Source organism: Myotis daubentonii, chromosome 16 (genome assembly GCF_963259705.1).
Source record: "Myotis daubentonii chromosome 16, mMyoDau2.1, whole genome shotgun sequence".
NCBI lineage: Eukaryota > Metazoa > Chordata > Mammalia > Chiroptera > Vespertilionidae > Myotis > Myotis daubentonii.
In genome coordinates this window covers 36,910,038-36,930,196 of record NC_081855.1, presented here as the reverse complement: position 1 = coordinate 36,930,196, position 20,159 = coordinate 36,910,038, and the positions used below count along the sequence as shown (strand labels likewise).

The 20,159-nt window shown below is 40.0% G+C and overlaps 2 protein-coding genes across 7 annotated transcripts in view; one reads left to right on the top strand and one right to left on the bottom strand.

Annotated features, from left to right (window-relative positions):
* Positions 1–13,733, top strand: part of NSF (N-ethylmaleimide sensitive factor, vesicle fusing ATPase) — a 128,090-nt gene extending 114,357 nt beyond the window's left edge. Inside the window, exons 18-21 of one of the 4 annotated variants that reach the window (XM_059669828.1) lie at positions 7,266–7,400; positions 8,467–8,580; positions 11,634–11,689; positions 12,136–13,733. In XM_059669828.1, the coding sequence (XP_059525811.1) occupies positions 7,266–7,400; positions 8,467–8,580; positions 11,634–11,689; positions 12,136–12,178 (348 nt within the window). In that variant the 3' untranslated portion in view covers positions 12,179–13,733. Of the gene's footprint in view, positions 1–4,072; positions 4,103–7,265; positions 7,401–8,466; positions 8,581–11,633; positions 11,694–12,135 lie in introns of those variants that run through there. The other 3 variants (XM_059669829.1, XM_059669830.1, XM_059669832.1) reach the window with 3 other exon arrangements.
* Positions 13,734–17,252: 3,519 nt separating this feature from the next.
* The window catches only part of WNT3 (Wnt family member 3), a 41,003-nt gene continuing 38,096 nt past the window's right edge, over positions 17,253–20,159 (bottom strand). For 2 of the 3 annotated variants that reach the window (XM_059669826.1, XM_059669827.1), the window contains one exon: positions 17,254–19,301. Coding sequence is in view for 2 of the 3 variants with exons in the window: in XM_059669827.1 (XP_059525810.1) it covers positions 19,262–19,301 (40 nt within the window). In the remaining variant the exon portion in view is untranslated. Of the gene's footprint in view, positions 19,302–20,159 lie in introns of all 3 variants that reach the window. The other variant, XM_059669825.1, reaches the window with a different exon arrangement.

Genomic DNA, 20,159 nt, shown 5'->3' with positions numbered 1-20,159 from the left:
TCAATTTTTCCCATTGGCTTGGGAGAACCAAGAATTGCAATAGATGTTTACTAATACTTGTTATCTCACTAGCTTAAATTAATAGCTTCTAATGAATTTTATCTTTTCTCTGTTAGAGAAGTCTGTATTATCTAATCAATAGCTTGATCATTGATTGATCAATTAATTAGCTAAAAGAAAGAGCTATGACAGCCTTTGCATCTACTTACATTATAAATGAATCATACATGCCATTCATTTTAGATTATTTTTATTTTTTTAAAATATATTTTTATTGATTTCAGAGAGGAAAGGAGAGGGAGAGAGAGAGAGAGAGAAACATCAGTGATGAGAGAGAATCATTGATCAGCTGCCTCCTGCATGTTTCCTACCAGGGATCGAGCCCACAACCCGGGCATGTGCCCTTGACTGGAATCTAACCTGGGACCCTTCAGTCCCCAGGCCAATGCTCTATCCACTGAACCAAACCAGCCAGGGCAGATTATTTTTTTTTAAACTTATTATCATAGCATTCAACACTTGCAGCTCAGAATATATTTTCCTATTGAACACTTGGTATAATGTGCATTTTTCCAGAACCAGGAGAGAGAACATAACAAAGAATGATCTTCTAGAAAGCTACACTGAGATCACCATTCATTCATTCAACACAAATTTATTAACTTCTGTTTACAAGACTAGCCCTGAATACATTAATAAAACCAAATAGAAGTCCCATCCTTATGAAGGAAGACCAGTAATAAATACAATAAATAAGTAAAGGTAGTAAATGAGTAAGTATTTAGTATGTTAAAAGGTGATTCATGCTATGGGGGAACATCAGGAAAGAGGAAGGAGAGGAAGTGGGGATTGCAGTTTTAAATAGGGTGTAGGGGTGGTTTTGTGTAGGGCCTTATGGGAAAGGTGACATTCAAGCAATGCCTTGACTTTGAGGGAGAGAACCATGTGGATATATAAGGGAAGAGCATTCTAGGCAGTGGGAGCATAGGAGTCTTCTGTGCTAGGCTTGCTGGGCTAAGAACTACCAGGAGAACATAGGTGAATAAACATGGCTCCTCCCCCTAGGGAGGACAGGCTAGAAACAAGATTCAGATTTGCAAATAAATGCAGCAATGAAGTCATACAAGCACTATGTTAGGTATAATTTTTTTAAAACATTTCTATTGAATAAGACAAACTAAGTAAAATAAAAGAAATTATTTCCATTTCAAGAATGAAGCTAGGATCAGTGATGGACTAAAGCACCTCTTACCAGGAAAGTGTTTTCACACCCTCTGCCCTGAACTGATTGTTCCCTCAGAAGCCCCTGCCTCTTACTGAGGCCCCTCATTCTCACAGCTGCCCTGACTCTTCTGAGGGGGTGTTTGATCTTTCGCTTCAGGCCTCGTCTGGGCCTCACCGTAACCCTAGTTAAGCTGAAGATTGGTGCTCTCATCTTCCCCTAACACAGTGAATCTTGGCCCTGTGGGAGAATGTGCTCTTGGTATCTTTTGCTGCTGGTGCCCTGTGTTGTTGGAAAAAAGGAATTCTCAGGTACCCCCTGCTCGCCCACCCGACCTACTGCTGTAGATTCCTGACGTCCTAGGCAGAGGACGATTTTTCAGGTTCCCCTCAAAACCATTCAGGTTCTCACTTCCTTTCATTCTTGCTCTATTCTGACAGGTAGGTATGATTTTTAATCCCATTTTTATGGTTGGGGAGGAGACAAGTCCTGAGAAGTTAAATAATCTAGCCAGGATCCCACAGCTATGAACAGTGGAGACTGTACTTGCCTCTCCTCCCTTGCTTTCTGCCAGCCCTGGGCTTGCATTAAAAAGGATGCTACTGTATATCTGAGGTATGCAGACGTCCCTCCTGGCATGCTTGCTTTTAGAACTGACATGAGATTAGTGCAGCAGCTTTCTCACTGGCCACGAGGATCATATCTCTTCATCACAGTTCTTCCTCCCTGAGAACCTTCTTTAGTTTCCTGTTGCTTTTTATACCAAATCTCCTTCCTTAGTGTGGCATTCTGAGTTTTCCTTTTATTGGCTGCCCACTCCCCATCTCTCCAAGGAGACTTTGTTACCAGCCCTTCGCACTCTGGCTCAGCTGCCCCCACCACCCACATAGGATTTAGTAGCATTAGAGACTCAACCTTCTCCTCAGGCGCCTCCTTTGTCCGGTCTCCACAGTGCTACAGGAATCTTCCTGGATGACCCCACCCCAATGAAACTGTCCCCATATGCTGTGCTCCCTCTGCCATGATTAGTTTGTATTTACTGATGTGTTACTTGGTAGTGCTCCCTGAATATTTATTTGCTCTTTCCGGCTAAATTATCACTTTGAAGGCACAAACCAAATCACATAATTCCATAAGTACCTGAACAGAAAAAAATCTTGTTAATGGTGTAATCAACTCATTTATTGTGTCTTTTGGTTAATGGGTTTATAAATTCTTAATATCCTGAAATGTCTCCTTTGTGTTTACAAAAACCTCAACTTCTAACAATCAGAAAATAAAATTTAAGGCCCCCAGCACACAGCAGTTTAGAGTTGCACTTTTAAACTTCTTAATCCATTTCAGAGTCTCCAATTGTTCACAGTTAATTCTTCTTACCAAGGATGTATTACACTTGCGCAGCATTGAATGATATGGAAAGAATGGCCTTTCTTTACTGCATAACTGACTTTACTTTTGTGCACAGGTTAAAATCAGCCCTTCCATTTCACTGCAGTATTATATTGGTGGCATTTTTATTTAAGAAGAAAAAAAGCTTTCTTCCATATGAACTTTTGTTACAAATCAGTTTATTGGGGCCAATCAATGGGCAAGACCTATGAAAGGGTGTGGATTATCTGGTTAGGCCTTTGTGTGGCAAAAGGCTTAGATACTGCTTAGTACTTGGCTCATTCTTCATCATGTAAAGAAGTGTTTTTTGAAGGATCAACACCTGACTGAGCCCTGCCTTTTTCATGGTAATGTTTTCACCTGAGTTGCTTCTTATGGCACTAAGAATTAGTTAACTAATACTTACTTAACCTTGGAACAATGTTTATCATAATCCGATTGGCAGATAGTCATTTTATTTAGGCCTTTTCTTTATTGCAACAGGACCAACAAATCTCAGTAAAGAGTATGCTGGGAACAGTTTTTTTTCTTTCCATCAAGGAGCATGTTTTGGTGCTATGGGCTTGAGACAAGTAGCCACATACTAACACGTTAGATTTACCCTCTTGGGTTGAGGTCTACTTTTATTTTTAAAGCTGGCCTTCCTGTTTTATGCTGCTGTCAGCTTTTTCTCCAAAACATTCTCCAATGTGATTTATTATAGTAATACATTCAGAGCTGCTTTTTCATGGTAAAGCTTCCTCGTGAGCATTACTCCACTAATTAATATACAAAATGACCCGGCACAATTTAATTATTTCGTAATGTGGTGATGTGTTTTTTTTGTGTGGGTTGTTTTTTTTTTTTTTTTGGTGTTTTCGTAAAGATGATGCTTTACAAGTCAAGGTCTGAACTTGCCTGGGTCGTGACCTCTACTCAGTGTTTGCAGTCTTGTTAAACAAGAAGAAAAGCAAAACATAAATTAGCATCTCTATTATAAGTTGCTCTACATTTCCCAGTCTTTCAACACTGAGTTTCTGTGAGACTCAGTAGTTACTGTGAGCCTAAGAAAAAGGCTCACTGGGAAAATGGCAGCTCCAGCTTTCTGGAATGAGTAAGAAGCTTCTCCCTCAGTGCCATCTTCTAGGGCCAGCACTGTTGTCCGGGAGAGAGGAGCAAGGTGAGGGAGTTTGAATTACAGGTTATGGAACATTAACAAACTAAGGAAAAAAGAGAAGAACCACTTAATCTTTAAATGTAATAAGGATATTCCAGCCTGTGTGGCCTTTGACATCTCTTAGCCTTCAGAAATATGTTTCTAAGTTTACCACTAGAATTTAGTGTTGAAAAATACCTGCAGTGTAGTGTAAATGCACCACTTTTCTGTTACAGTAGATATTTATAAGTCTTTATGCGTTTGTAATTACCCCAGCACCTCAGTTTTTGTTTATGTTATTTTGCCTTTGGACTTACATATTTCAGCTCCTTCTGGTTTGAGGTGACCTTCCCCTTCATGGTCCTAAACAACCTACTCATTCCTTACGACTCAGCTCAGGAATTACCTCCTCTGAAAAAAGGAGATGTTCCTCTGGTTCATGTTTCTTCCCTCCACCATGACAGACTGACAACATCTCTGCCTTTCCGTGTTGTATTGTGATGATCCCTTGTATCCATCCATAGATACAAGGTCTGTTCCATATTCATAGGAGCTTGGTAAAGCTCTGTTGATAAATGTGTTTGATTTGTAGCTACTTGATTTCTTCACTAATAATAATGATTATCTTTCCATCTGTGTACATCACAGGTATAAGTCTATCCCATAGTCCTTGCACAGTCATCTGATATGCTAATCACTAATTCTACCATAAGGGTTCCATTTTGTTTCTATGACATGCCTTTGTTTATAGTGACTCTTTATCTATTCTTAGGACAGTAGATGGACAAAAACAATGAATAAGACTGAGACAGGCCAGCATGTCTTATTGACAGTAGCATGCCTTATTGAAATTGTTTTTGCATCTGTTCTTCAACTTCTTAAAATCTTTTCCTATATTTATTTTAATTTACACAATTATTTATTTGCATATTTGTTTTAAAACGCTGAATTTCTAAGATCTGTGAATAGTTTTGATAATTGTGTTAAAGGTTTGTCTGTGGAATGAGTGTATGTATATAAATACAGTGACATAAGTTAAAAATGTAAGACTCAATAGTTTCATCAGTAAAATAGAGATAATGCTAATACTTAATTCTCAGGATTATAATGAACATTAAGTGAGAGTGTGCTCTAAAGAGGTGCCATACTGCAAATAGGAGTAAATGAAGGTCTACATATTGAACAGCGAGATACTCAGACACCTTTCCCCATCTGCTTCCAGTATGCTGGAAAGTAGGTTTCAGAGCCCTCAGGAAGGAGATTGGAAGAGTCTTCTCTGGGAAAAAATTTATACATCCTGACCTTTTGAGGGACCCCTAATCATCAACCAAGTCTTATCTGATGATCCTCACCCTGTAGTGAAGCCCTCATACTCAGAGCTCCCAGATATTAATTTAACTCTTAATTGTGATTAGTCATCAAATAATGACCACACTCTTGCGAAAGCCTCCAATGAACAAATAGGAAAAAACAAACTCAGAGGAAACAGAGACAAAGAAGAAAACATTTTAAAAATCTGTAGAATTCACAGAAATCTAAAATTAAGTATTGTATCCATGAACTATAACAGGATGCAATAAAAAAGGGGTTCAAAAAATAAGAAAGAGCTCTTAGAAATAAAAAATATATATATATAGACAGAGATTAATGTTAAGGTTGGAAGATAAAGTTGATGCTAACCTAAAAAGTATTAGAGAAAGAAATAAAAACCAAGAGCAAAAAATAGAAAAGAAAAAGATTAGTATTAGTAGACCAGTATCCAACTAATAGAAATTTTGGGGTGGGGATAGGCAGAGCACAAACGAAAGAAAAAGAACAGAAGAAAACCTCAAAGAAATTTCCTAGGACTGAATGATTATTTCCAGTTTAGAAAGGACCCATCTAATCCCAGCAAAATGAGTAAAGAAAGACTTGATCTCAAGGTACATAATTTTGAAATTACATAACATAGGGCTAAAGAAAAGATTCCTTTAAAATTATATTTTTAAGATATAATTTTAAAATACAGAAAAAAATAAAATAAAATAAGATACAAGTTAGAAACAAAGAGTCAGAAAATCAGAATGGCATCAGTCGTCCAGCCAACAGTACTGAAAATTAAATGATAATGGAGTGCCTTCAAAATTCTGAGGGGAAAATTATTTCCAACCTTATTCTCTATACCTAGCCAAACTGTCAATTATGAACAGTGTGCACAATATTAAGGGTTGAATAAAGGCATTTCCAGACATTCAAAGAAATGTTTAAGTTTTTACTCTCATATACCAAAGCTTCTTAGGAAGCTTTTGGAGTATATGCACCATAGGGAAGAGAGAATAAATGAAGGAAAGGGAAGGCTAGGAAACGGGTTATAACAGAGGGGAGTGGAAAGTTCTAGAACTGCAGCTGCAGAGCAGGCCTAGAGAGCAGTCATTTCAGACTGAGCTCTGAGAACAGGAGACTTCAGGAGGGAGATGTCTTTAAAAAAAACAACTTTAGAATTTCCTAGCATGTTTGAATATATTGAAAAGAATATTCATGGTTGTGTTTGTTTGGAGATGAACTTGTGATAAGTACCTGGTAAACTAAGCAAAGGAGGAAAATGGCAGTTATTAACTCCACTAAAAACAAAATGTCGTCCAAGAAATGAAATTAATATGGCTTAGCTGTAAGTCGCATTTATATAATAATAATAAATATAGATTTATTATGAATATAGATTTAATCAAAGACTGTGAAATAACTGTATTAGAAGGATGAGAAAGGATATAGGAGGGGGGATGCAAAATTAATATTAAGTAACCATCTTCCATAATAGTAAGTCAGTAAAGAATATTTAAAGCTAAAAACAAAATTCTTAAAATAGTAGTATAACCTTGTTATTTAAAGATAAGAAAGTAAGTACCAGAAAAAAGCTAAGAAAGTGGCTGCCTCTGTAGACAGGCAATAGGAATAGTGGCATAAGCCTGGTACATTTTTTAAAACATTTTTTGGTATATTTTGGGGGTTGGAAATAAAAATGAAATTTAAAAATATTAAATGACACAATTATGTACAGTACTTAGCACCATGCCTTTCACAATTAAGCTACATGACATGTAAAATATTTGTACCCTACTCCTTCTAAAAATTATAATAAAGCTTTGCTAAGTGGATGATACAGACTTTTCATTCATTCATTCATTTTTTTCCAGTTCCCACTATACATATACCATGTTGGCTATGAAAAATGAATTACAAACATGGACTGAAGTGCCTTGGCTTGTATGTCCTCCTGATTTACTAAGCCACTATTTTATTGATGTGAATGAGGAGAAAGAGTTGTTGCCTCTTTCTGAATCCTGTCCTGAAGGAAGTGTTGCTCTTTCTGAATCATGGTGTTGATTATTCTTTTTTAATTTCAGGAGGAAAATTCTGATTTTTTTTATTGCCTTATCATTTGCATTTCTGTGATTAAAGAAATGGGTATTGTCCAGGCTTACTCTAGTTTCTGAATCAGCTTATGCTGTGCATTTTAACATGTTTTCTCTCTGTGGTCAGGGCCGCAAGCTTCTTATTATTGGGACCACTAGCCGCAAAGATGTCCTTCAGGAGATGGAAATGCTTACCGCTTTCAGCACCACCATCCACGTGCCCAACATTGCCACAGGAGAGCAGCTGTTGGAAGCTTTGGAGGTGAAAATGAGTCAATGGATTGCTCACCGTTTATAAGAAAGGAGTTGGGGCAGGAAATAATGCTAAGGGGTGCCAGACTTTGCACCTGGCGTTTAGTTTCTATGTTAGCCTAGAATATGGGACCTGGGCTATCCCTTCAGTTGTTTTCATGATTTAGGGGAATGAGAGATGAATATAAATTAGAGTGAACTTCCCTCTTCTTGGTGTGGGCAGCACACGAACTGCCAGCAATGAGGCACTGTGTTCAGCATGAGTGATGCACCTAGATTACAAGGACCAGAAACGTGGGGTGAGGGCAGGGACGGTAATCAATATAGTTATTCATAGTAGCTTTCAGCCCATTTACTTGTATTTATTTAATAAATTGGAATAATGATTAAAATCTTAGGAACTTCATGAAAGTTACAGAAGTAAAAGGAACTGTTTTATAATCAAGTTCATAATATGAAAATGTCTTTCTTCAATCTTTTTGAGAATGACAAAGTTTTTAATTTAAAAAATAAATCCTCAATTAAACCTTTTATTAATATCAATGTGTACAAGTGACTCGATGAGATCTGTTAGAAAATATTATCTATGACTTGTTCGAGTGTGAAGGCTCCTTAAAATCCTCAAGACCCATAAAATTGGGGCATACCCCCCAACAAAATAGAAATTATTTATATAATAAATGTCTCCAGGTTATCTTCTTGAGCAGCGTTTGTGCCAGTTGGATAAGAGAATTAAATTTAGTCTGCTTTGACACATAGATTGTTTCTAGAAAGGAATGTTAAAAATTTTAACTGATATTTCTTAATGGTGGAGCTATTTTCCCCAGCAAACATACCTCTAAATGATAATAGAGGCCGATAGGAAAACAGGATGTAGGGTACCGATTTTCAGTTTCATTATCACACCTCATGGGTTTAGAAAGGTCAGGTTAGTTTTTTTAAAATAGGAGAGAATCCTGTCAACTTGAACCAGTCAACTGGTCCTTATCATTGTTCTTTTAAGCATAAATGTGAGAATTAACTAATATTGTCAATTCACTATAATAGTGCTTTCATTACTTTTATTGTTTTCATAGCTTTTGGGCAACTTCAAGGATAAAGAACGTACCATAATTGCACAGCAAGTAAAAGATAAGAAGGTCTGGATAGGAATCAAGAAGCTGCTAATGTTGATCGAGATGTCCCTACAGGTAAGTCGCGTCCTTCCCCATACAATTCAGACATAGAAACTTCATATGCCTTTCTGTTTGCTAAAGTTTTAATTTGTTATAATTTCCTTATATTATTTCTGAACTCAAGTTGATATTAGTAGCCTGAGATCAAACAATAATTTATTGGTACTTTTCTTTATCACTTCTTAAAATTCAAAAATAGAAGAAAAGGTATAAAGTTATTTTAAGTTGTTGTTTTTTTAATACTTTTATTGATTTCAGAGAGGGAGAGAGAGAGAGAGAAACATCAATGATGAGAAAGAATCATTGATTGGCTGCCTTCTTCTGCACACCCCCTACAGGGGATTGAGCCCGTAACCCGGGCATGTGCCTTTGACTGAAATCGAACCCAGGGCCCTTCACTCTACAGGCCGATGCCCTATCCACTGAGCCAAACCAGATAGGGCTATTTTAAGTTTTAACATTGGGTGGGAGTCACTAGATTATAGAATTAGGAAGAACTTCAAAGAGCAATTGTTCTGCTGTCCTTCATTTTAGAGATGATGGTACCTAATGTCCCACAGGTTGTCAGTGAGTTATCCAGGGTCACAGGCAGCTGATGGAGGGGGGATGATGTTGTCTGTCAGTGGTCAGGCAGCTACTACACATACACCAACAGGGGCCTGGGAAGCTGTTTTAAGAGACAAAGTAATTGAGTTGTGCAGACTGGACTTGGGCTCTATTTTCCCCTGGCCTGGGCTCCTGAAAATGTCATGCAAACTACTATATAGTTAAGCACCCACAGGGAAACTGAACTCCAGGCTATTGCTCGGGCAAAGATGAAACTTCTTTGGGCCTTTCTCACGTCTACTGGCAACTTGCCTTTTCTCTTTTTGGGGGAACTCTACCCCTCCACATACCCATCCTGTGTCTTATGCTTATCTAGTTAGATAATAAATGTATCCTTACCAAGCTCTGTGAGTGAGTTCAGGGACCTTGGCTGTCACTCACTATTGAATCCAGCCCCTGGAACAGAGGCAGACACATAGTAGGGTGCTCAGTAAACTTGCATTGAATTTACTGAGGTCCTAGGTTACATTCTAAGCATATGTATTACTGCTCAGCCCTGCCACTTGATCAGTGTGAGCAGTGGGTGGCGGCGGTGGTGTCAGTTACAAATGAAATAGGCTCTTGGACCACTAACAGATTGGAAAGACAAAATGAATGCTTTTTAATCTTTGCTGGTAAATTTATTTTAAAATAAAATTGTGGTTTTGGGGAACCTAAAGTTTAATCTATTGAACTGTCAGCCAGACTACTTTTAAGCTGATTTATTTATTTCCCATTTTGAGCAGTAAGTTAAAGTTACAGACTAATCACTTTGCTTAGGATTTTTCTTGGTAAAAGTGCATATACAGATGTATTGGCTCTTTCCTTGGAAAAAGATAAACCTGTCAGATAATCAACTCTTCATTTTTTTAGTTTCAACACACTTTTTTTCAATAATTGCATAGAAGAAACTATGCGGGGTTTTTCCCCCCAATCCCTACCCCTTCCTCTTTCTTTCATGCCTGCAGGTCAGTGATCAAGTTAATGTCTCTTGTGTATGTGGGGTAGAAAGTGAGAGTGGGGCACTCAGGCCTAATCTTCAGCAACTGACACTTCATAGGCCTCTGAGTTTGAACCCCTTCATGTCAAATGGATTTCGTGCAGCTGAGTGAATTCTCTTTAGATCTGCCTTAGAGAGACTGGGCCTAAGTGAGGAGGCACGTAGTCTAGCAGAATATAAGTCATGTTACCTCTCTGTTCACTATACACAATTCTGTTAAAACTTGCACAGTGCCGAGGATCTGCTCTGACTGGATGTCACCTGAGGGAATAAAGTCATTTATCTAGATTACTTTTTTCCTCCCTTTCTCTTGACTTTTAATTCCATAGCTACAGGCAAGTCAGTAAGTCGTTGCTCACACATATTAAATATATTTAATGGGCAAAGACCTGCAAGTACTGACTACAACTGAGCTCCAGCCAGTTCCATTTTTTTAAAGAAGTTGACAATTGATTCATATGTAATTCTATTCCCAAAGAAGAAAAATGTTTCTTTTGTTAGCTATTCACACTTTTTTTTAGTCCTTTGTAGTCTGACCTCTTAACTTTGATACATTTGAAACTTCTATACTTCTGGGATAGAAGAGATCTTTAAAAAAAAAGAAAGGTAGTTAGAGGGGGAATCCAATTGCACATTTACCCACAGCTGCACTGAGCATTTGAAAGCTATTCCTGGAGGGCAGGGAGTTCCCTCTTGGGAAACAGACTGCTGCCTGGAACATTTTTTAAAAGTTAGGTGTGTTTCTTACAATAAAAATTCATCTCAAGGAATTAAAGATGTTTTTAATGAGCATTTTTTAGATAACTTCACATCTCTGGTGGACCAATGAAAATTGAATATAGTTAAATAAATTAGTTAAATATGAATATAAGATGAAACTTAATAATTACTTATAATGACCTGAACCTAGAGCCTGAACCAGAACTCCTCCATCTTTTCTTAGACTCATGACACCATTCTTATCACAGTAGACTTGGATTATCCTGGGTTAGAGGAGTCAGTCCCACTCTTAATTTTTTTAGTTTTAGCATAAGTTTTTTTTTATTAATTGCAACAGCAGTTGGTTTCTTCAAGTTTGGTCTCACTTTTATTCTTTAGATGAGTCCTGTGAATTGGACGCCATTTAAGCCCCCATGAATGGCCGCCATCTGCTCTCACACTAGTCTTCTTGGGCATGCTGTCTCCTCACATAACTCTCCCTAAGGGAGCATGCAGCTGAGGTGCCTGTGAATGACTAGCTGGGTCACTTGGAACCTCGAATAGAATAATTCTCTATGCTAGGAAATCCCATTCACTTTTCTTGAATGATGCAATCTGCTTCCTGTGTATCAGAATACTGGTCAAGGAACAGGTAGCACATTTCTGTGACTCAGCAGAGCACTGATGGGAGTCTGAAGTTCAGGATTTCCTTGGCATGAAGTAAGTGCATAGTTATTAGAAGGCACCATTAACCCATCATCTTTATTTCTTCTGATGTATTTAGATGGATCCTGAATACCGTGTGAGAAAATTCTTGGCTCTCTTAAGAGAAGAAGGAGCGTAAGTATGTATATACAACACTTAAGACTGTCAACCAGACTTACCACTCTTTTAAATCCCAGTGCCTGTTCTACAAGTTGCTTGCTCTACAGTGCATATAAATTTCAAATCTCAACCTTTCTTGGACAACTCTTTCCACTTATAGAATTCTTCACTGTGTTGTAGGTCTGAGAGACCAAGCAAGGAAATTGGTTGTTGTACTGTTGGTTTGCTTTCCCTGTCCTGCTTCGCAAACCTCCTTGTCACAAGGCAGGAAAAACTCAATGGTACATATTTGTTGGAACCTGCTTATAAATGCATGGAGCTGGGACCATTTCCCTTTGTGACATGCTCATCTCATAGCAAGTGCATAGTGGAAAGTTTAAAAAAGCTCTTAGTGATTTTGTGATGAATGACTTTTTGCAGACCCTCATCTGTGTTTTGTGTTTGGGGTATTTCTTTTTCAGTCGCTCCCTTGACTTTGAAAATGGACTATTTGCAAACACATAGTGACCAAGGTAAAGATGGCCTGGGATCGTCACTGGATTTACTCAAGACCCTAAATGAAGTGAATTGTTCCCTGCCTTCAACACGTGCTCACTCTGCATGATCAGTGCAATAAAAGTCCCCTCCTTGTGCTTATCGAGATAGTCCACTGTTTTGTGGAAGGTACAGACCTGCTTTAGAATGCTGTGCTTACCTTTCCCTGCAAGCTAAGATGATTCCTTCTTCCTCAGTCTTTAAGTGTGGGATACACTGTACTTGTGAACACTACTCATTTTAAGCCCCATCCTCCCCCTCCACCCAAAAGCTCTAAATAAATGTAATGATGTTGCAGGACAACGTTTGGCCTATTAGTAGGAAGACTTTCTACAGGTAAACCAGGAACAGGGAGGGCTCACAGGGATTATTTTACAACTTCCCTGTGCATTTGGTTAAAGTTCTCCCAGAAAGCTGGTTGTTACCTTTGCCTGAAGAAATTGGGCAGGCTTTGGATTTCTAAGATGCTGTTCTCAATGCTTTTCAGAGATGTTTCCAAGCTGCAATCAGGAGATCTTTCTTAATAGAAAGAGTATTGGTGTGTGGGCTGTGACATCCCCTGAATGTAACTGATTTCCTCTGTGGTAAGAGATATGCTAATCATTCCCACCTGGCAGGTGTTGGTAAAAACTTGTAAAAGGTGTATGGGAAAAGCCTATACCTCTATAAAGAAAGGAGTCGTTAAAATAACTTACAAGCCTCTCAGCATTGATTAGGGTCCAACTCTAAATGGGTCAGTTCCTTAGTATAATACTAAAAGCTTATTAGCATCACCACTTTTCTTTTTCCTTAGCTTAATGACTTACTTAGAATGTATCCTTCCTTTATTTTAATTATCTGTACTGTAGCATCTAAATAGAACACTCTTCTCCAGAAAAAAAAATATCACTTTATAGCTCTCTCCCCTCAGTCCTTTAACGTCCATTCCAATACACTTAATACATTTCCTTTACCCTCTTCCTGTTTCTTCCAAAGGCTTTGTCTTATAACTGAGTTAGAAGGAATTTAAATAGGTCATCATATTTGGTGATGAGACCTATGGAGCATGCTACTCTCTCCCATTGCTGCTTAAAATGTGAGGACAAGCAATCAGAAGCCATCTGCAACTGCCTATGAAGCTCGCTGCCACCGTGGCACTTGGGTGTAACTCCGTCAGCTGTCCCCATGGTACAAGGCAAATTATCTCCAGATCTTACTGTCTGCATATTTTTGGTAGACTTGTATGTCATGTCTACTTTGTTTCAACTTTTCATTCCTAGCTTCTTTGTGGCTTTTCAAAAAGTGGACTGTATTGTGAAATTCTGTGATTTCTGGTAGCCAGTATCCTGGGTTCCCTTATCTGTCTTAGCTCTTTCTTGCCTCTTTTCTCTTCCCACGAAGACAACATGCATTGTACTAACTTATGGCTCTTATTCAGTGAGGTTCATGTCTTTGTGTTTTGTCTAAAACTATATTGAAAATATAAATATTATATTGTTTAATGCAAATGAAGGAATGCAATAAAGAGTATATATACTTGAAAACATCCTGTAGACCAATATTTTATATAAAACAATATATGTAACTGATATGTATGAAGAAGAGGGCTCAGAAAAGACCTTCTTGCTGTTTTGTTATAACTATCATAAGGAGATGGATAATTTTTATTTAAAAATCTCTGATTTGGGCCCTGGCTGGGCAGCTCAGTTGGTTAGAGCATCATCCCGATACACCAATGCTGTGGGTTTGATCCCTGATCAGTGCACATATAAGAATCAACCAATGAATGCATAAATAAGTGGAACAACAAATGAATCTCTCTCTCTCTCTACCTCTCTCTCTCTCTCTTAAAAAAAAAGGAATCTCTGATTTTAATTATTTTGAAAATATAGTCATTAAAAAAAGAGATCAATAGCATTTTTAAAAGTTAATGCACAACAAGAATCTTTATATGTATTTTACTTATTTCACCTTATTTAAAAAAAAACTGAAGTGTGCCCAAGTCATAACTGGGTTAAACCAGAAAGTAAAATTGTTTCTCAAGTTGAATTACTCCTTCCTATGAAATGTACAAACCAAGGGGCTCAAACACTCTCAGTGAGATTTCTTCCCATGGTTCATTTCACATCCTTCATCCTTTTTACATGTTTCTGACCTATCAGATCTCTTAGCCTAAATAAAACCTGGCCCGTGGAGTTGGTTCAGGTTAGGACTAAAGGCAGCCCAGAAAGTCAGCAAGGGTCTGTGGGAAGAAGCCAACTTCAGAGCTTCTCTGAGAGCAGGGTCAGCTCCCCGGGAGCTGTCCACACCCTCCTGGGAGGAGGGCCTTGAGACCCCCTGGTCCCTGGAGAGCCTTGAACAGGTGGAGTCTGGAAGCTCTCCAAGGTCGATGCTGGGCAGAGAGCATACGAGGTTGCAGCCAGCCTGCTGATGAAGCAGAGGTGCCTCCAGCTAGCTGCTGCCTTGCTCCTCATCTGCGGATGAACTGTTAACAGGCTATTTCTTTTTTGTCAAAGGATGTCATTAAAGCCTAAAAAAGAGGTTTATCCTTTTTTAAAATTCTTGCTAAATTTGTACATCTTCACTGAAACACTTTTTAAATTTAACACAGAAAACTCTATACTGGTAGTTAAAACCTGAAATATGTTTTGCTTTAAGTCTGTTTTTTCATATCCTAAAAACTTTCCCTTGAAGTTTCAGCAACAAGCCATGGAGTCGATTCAAGTGTGTATAATAATCAAATCTTGCTAAACACACTTGGGGAAGCATCGAGTCAGCTATAAACAGCCAACCCAGCCCAAACACAGAAGGTAAAAGCAAGATTTCATTTTTCCTTGCCTGGCAACTTGATCCATAAGCCTTTTCAAAGTAGTGACAGGGAAAGGTGGGTAAGAGTTCAAAAAAGCATGTAAATTTCAGAAGTTATTGCAAAATGACCTGAAGTTTCTCATCAGCTGGCAAGCAGCGCTGAGACGAGAGCCTGGAGCAGGGCCTCGGGCTGTGTGTGTATGGGTACCATAGCATTGAGATGCAGGAGATAGCGCCTTGATCGGCAAGGTTCCCAAGTAGTGAGGACAGGATTTGCAAGGACTCATGTTCAAAAATTTCCCAGTATACAGTCTCCACAACTGCCTTTGTTTCACTATTTGGGGAGTTTACGACTTATGGGTAGATAATTTTTTTTGCGTCGTAGAAAGTTCTCTGTTAAGCTAGGAGAAATGATGACAGTGTGGTGGCCCATCATTTTGCTGAAATAACTTCAGTGTGTGTGTGTGTGTGTGTGTGTGTGTGTGTCAGCCACGCATGTACAGTCCTTAGACCCAAGACTGGCAGGGATACCCCACTGAATCATTGGATACATCACTGGATACAGCTAGACTAATCTCACCACCCATCACCTCTTCCCTTGCTTTTCTCCGATTTTTCCTTACCCTCTTTCTTTTGCCTTAATTTTACCTTATCCCATCATCCTTGAACATGCTCACACTTTCCCCCTCCTTTCTTTGTAAAATAATACTGCTTTGAAAGATATCTTCTCATTATATTGTCTTTTTTCTTTCTTTTGGATCTTTTTTTAAAACTTCCTCATGTTTTTAGATGTTTATTAGTATTTATGTTTACAGAGATGCTAAATGTTCAGGTGCTGCTATAAACTGTATTCTCTTTAATCATAGAATATGATTAATCATAGAAAGGATTACAAATGGCCTTGGTAAGAAACTCCACACATTGTAGGGACCATTTAAATATTTGGCAATCTTAAACATACCCAGAACACTGGGGTAGATGAGTACTAACTTTACATAAAAGCTGAATACAAAGCTAAGCAGCGCTTTAGAGCATGGAGGGGATCTGTATACTTTCCATGTCCAAAGCCTCGCACAGCTGAAACAACCATTTTTGTGGTTTAAGCTTTTCAGGGACCAAATAAAATGCATGAATTTCTAGTAGCCATTCCCAATCTAAGGTTAGAGGTCTGGCAACCCATCTCCACTGCATAAGGCAGACTGCTTTATTTTCCTGTTGTTGTCTTCTGTGAAATTAGATGAATAGAATTTGTTCCTAATAAAGGTAAATAGGGAGGGGAGGGAGGGAGGGAAGATGGAAAGATTTTTACTGTGCCAAATAAACTGAAGATGACTTTATATGGGTCTGAAGACATTTTATGTCTGTTGTCATAAAACCGAGTTATGGCATCTCATTGCTAAGAAGGTGTTACTTGTGGACCTCAGGTGAGTCCTTTGAAACTGCAATCCAAGGAGAGGATGCTTTTACCTAGAGCAGTGGTCGGCAAACCGCAGTTCGCGAGCCACATGTGGCTCTTTGGCCCTGTGGCATGGGCCACAAAGTTTCAATTGCACTGTACGTGCGTGCCCGCACGTGGTATTTTGTGGAAGAGCCACACTCAAGGGGCCAGTATGCCAACCACTGACGTAGAGCATGCCCACTGGGGGTCCTTTCTGCCCAGACCAGTCTAAAACTTTAAACGACACTTGTTCCAGACAATCCAGAGCTCAGGGGACAGCATGTCTTCTTCCTGACAACCCTGGCCCTTGTGTGGCTTAGCTCTCCAGCAGAGCTAGCAGGGCAGAGCCATTTCCAGTCAAGTTTCATTTTCAGTAGAGCAAATGCTATGTTCCCAGTAAATGGAGTTGAAAACATGAATGAGGAAAGGATTGAGTCAGTGGCCAACATCGTGGTCTGCTGGCCTTGAGCCACATCTTTGAGTGTCTGTGACATTAATTTGTGTATTGGGAGTGCTGGAGTCTATGAAATGAATTACTGCCCAAATTGCTTATTTCTAAAACTGGAAATTCTTTGTTAGAAGCTGTTTTAGAACAAAGTAAGCCTGTAAGAAAGTCCTAGAGTAGATCAGGCCTACTGTCCATGACGTCTCAGATTATCTTGCTTGGAGAACAGAGGAAATGAACTTAATTTGGGCCACTAATTTAAGAGTGAGAGTTGAAGCTACCACATTCAGATCTTGATATTCTTGACCTCCTGAGGATTAATCTGGAAACTCCACACATTGTACAATGTATCCATTTTAAGTTGACCTTCTCTTTAATGACTTAACAGAAAAAAACTGCATGATGAAATATATTTTCTCCAAATATATATATATTTATATAATATATAATCTTAGTTAACTCAAAGGTATATACATTGTATAATAAATAATATTTATAAAAAGAGACTTTTTGAATATAAAATCAAAAAGATCAACAACTTCTACAACTTTTTACAAAACTTTGGATACAGCAGGTTGGTAGGAAATTTCCGTTGGATACTATTACCTGACTACATACGGCAAGAATAATTACAATGCACTCAATGTACTATTATTAAATAATTACTTGTCAGCTACTTGAATACGCCCCAGAAACATGACTTTATCACTTTTAATATAGAATACATAGATATGAAAAGACTGGTTTGAAAATTTGTATCCATTCTGCTGAAATAATTCTCACATAAAGCAAGCATTATCCGGTTGACATGATTTAAAAGTTTTTAGCCTAAGATGAGATGAGGAGGGGCATTAGAGATTCTACAGAGGGGATGGGGTGTGTATCTTAGCAGGGCTCCTGGCCAGCAGATTCAGGAGTGCAGGCCTGGCTTCTAGACGGCATCTTGGCAAACCTGTCTGAGCAAGCGTGGAGATCGCCTGACCACGGTTTCGTAGGCCAGTGTTAGGTAGACCAAAGAGAGAAGGAAGAAAGGAGAGAAAACTGTTCTGCACTCTAACCTAGGCTGCACCTCCCTCTGGTTCTCCTTAAGACCGAGCTATTGGATTGGTCCCTACTATCAGCTCCGTTTGCCTCCATTTTGCTAGCTTCCTCTAGGATACAGAGGACCACTGTGGACCACGGAGAACTCAGCTGGGAGGTGCTTTTCCCAAAGGAGCAGGTGACTGCTTGCTCCCTTTGAACACCTAATCCTCACCCGAAGTAGCTGCATGGATTGATGCTTATCAGCACGCAGGTGAGGCCAGAAGCTCTGCCTTAGAGAACTCAGAACTCGCTCGGGCCAAAGAAAGAAAAGGATGCAGGAAGACATGTCCTTACTGGAGAGGAAATGAGGACTCATTTCTACCCTCCCCATCTACTGGTCTCCAAACTGGAACTTCAGGAATAGACTGCTCCTCTCTCACTGGCCCTTTGTCTCATTTATACTGAGGTGGCCAACTGCTCACCTGGCGTTGTTTTGATGGAGAATCTGCAGGTGAGCAGGACTGGAGGGGATTGAGCGGCCTCTTCCAAAGATACCACTCCTTTCTCTAGGGAGCCATTCAGGCTGGAGAAGGCTTGTCCCCCCCCCCCCCTCCTCCCATACACAACCTATTTACAACATCCACTACCAAAAAAAAAAAAAAAAAAAGTACTGCATTCGTGGTGGAAACTGCAGAAAAGTAGGCAAGATTTTGAGATCTGACTGCAGTTCACAAGAGCCTCTGGTGCAGGACAGGGTTGCAGAGAAAACGGGGCTGAGAACACACTGCTGCCCTTCAAACAGCCGACCAGGGCGAGAACTAGTTCTTCAAAACGAAACCCCGCTCTCACCATTGCCTCGGGCCTCCCTACCACTTCATCCTCGCTAGACCTATGGCTTTTATCAGCTCGTGAAAGTGTATCAGATTTGAATGGGAGTAGGCAGAGGAACGGAGGCTGCAGGGGTCTGTCCTACTCCGTAACTCCCACCTCCCAGCATCCTGGGACGTCCCCATGAGAAGCAGTCTGCAAACAGTCTTGCCCACGCTGATGTCTTTATCACCAGGCAAAGAGCTCACATTAGCCCAGCCTGTTCCATTGGAGTAGAAATTGTTTTCCATTTTTATTTTCTTTAACATGTGCAAAGATAAGCCTCGGATCTGTTCCTATCAGACCCCAGAGAACTAAAAAGAAAGCCCCTTCTTTAAACACCACACACCATCCAGAGTCGGGTGAGAAACTTAAGATGAGAGAGAGAGGGAGGCCTCCCAGTCAGCGGGCGGTTGGGTCCAGGTAATTTACCACACGTGCATCTGGCAACAGTCCGGATTCCTTGCTGTCGGATGCTGAGGGCTGAGCTGGCTTAGGTCCTGCTCAGGACTTCAGTGAATCTGCCCAGCGCCCTTTGGGAAATAAAGAGGAAGAATTAGAAACACAATCGCTTTCCCAGGGAGACCACCCATAAGGGTGCAAAGATCACAGGCTGATGACAGGAGAGCTCAACATTTTTCTTGTACTTGGAGGTAATGGGGACCTTGAGTGGCTTTGCCCTGCTCCCTCCTATACTTGGGGTCCACCACTGAGGAAGGGAGTGTGGTCTACAGGAACAGTAAGGCTTTTAGCATCCGCTGACTGGATCCAGATCCTATCTCCCTCGCCTTCTAGCTGGGGCCTGGACGACAGGAAGCCTGTAGCAGGTAACTACCCTAATGCAGAACCTGTCTTGTATAGAGACTGGGGGGAACCTGGCAGGTGCAGCCCCCTCTGTGAATGCCAGAGCCATGTCCTGATGGGCAGTGGGGACACTGCTGCCCCTGGCCATAGTGGACATCAGAGGAGGGTAGCCACTGTGCTTTCAAACATTCCTTCCACCTTGGCAGGCCACAGCGAGCCTGTGAGTTCTCTCTCGTTAGTCAGCAAAGACAGTAAATGGACTTGCCCAAGTGATGACACCATTTCACTGCTCAGTGACCACTCTCATGTCACAGCTCCCTGATGGCATTTAGCACACTTTCTGTTAGTAAGTGGTCACACCTCTTAGCTCATTTGAGCCTCATAAAACTTCTTCGAGGCTCCCATTATCACCACCTCTGCCTAGATGAGGAAACTGGGGTGGAAGGTTCCAGGGCTGCTAAGCAGTGGAATGGGAACCACCCTTCTAGACTGTCCCTGACTTCAGCTACACAGAGGGGCTTCCCAGATGGACTGGTTAAGTCACCCCTCAACCAGAACTCTCCCCATGATTTCGGGTTCCCCCCAAC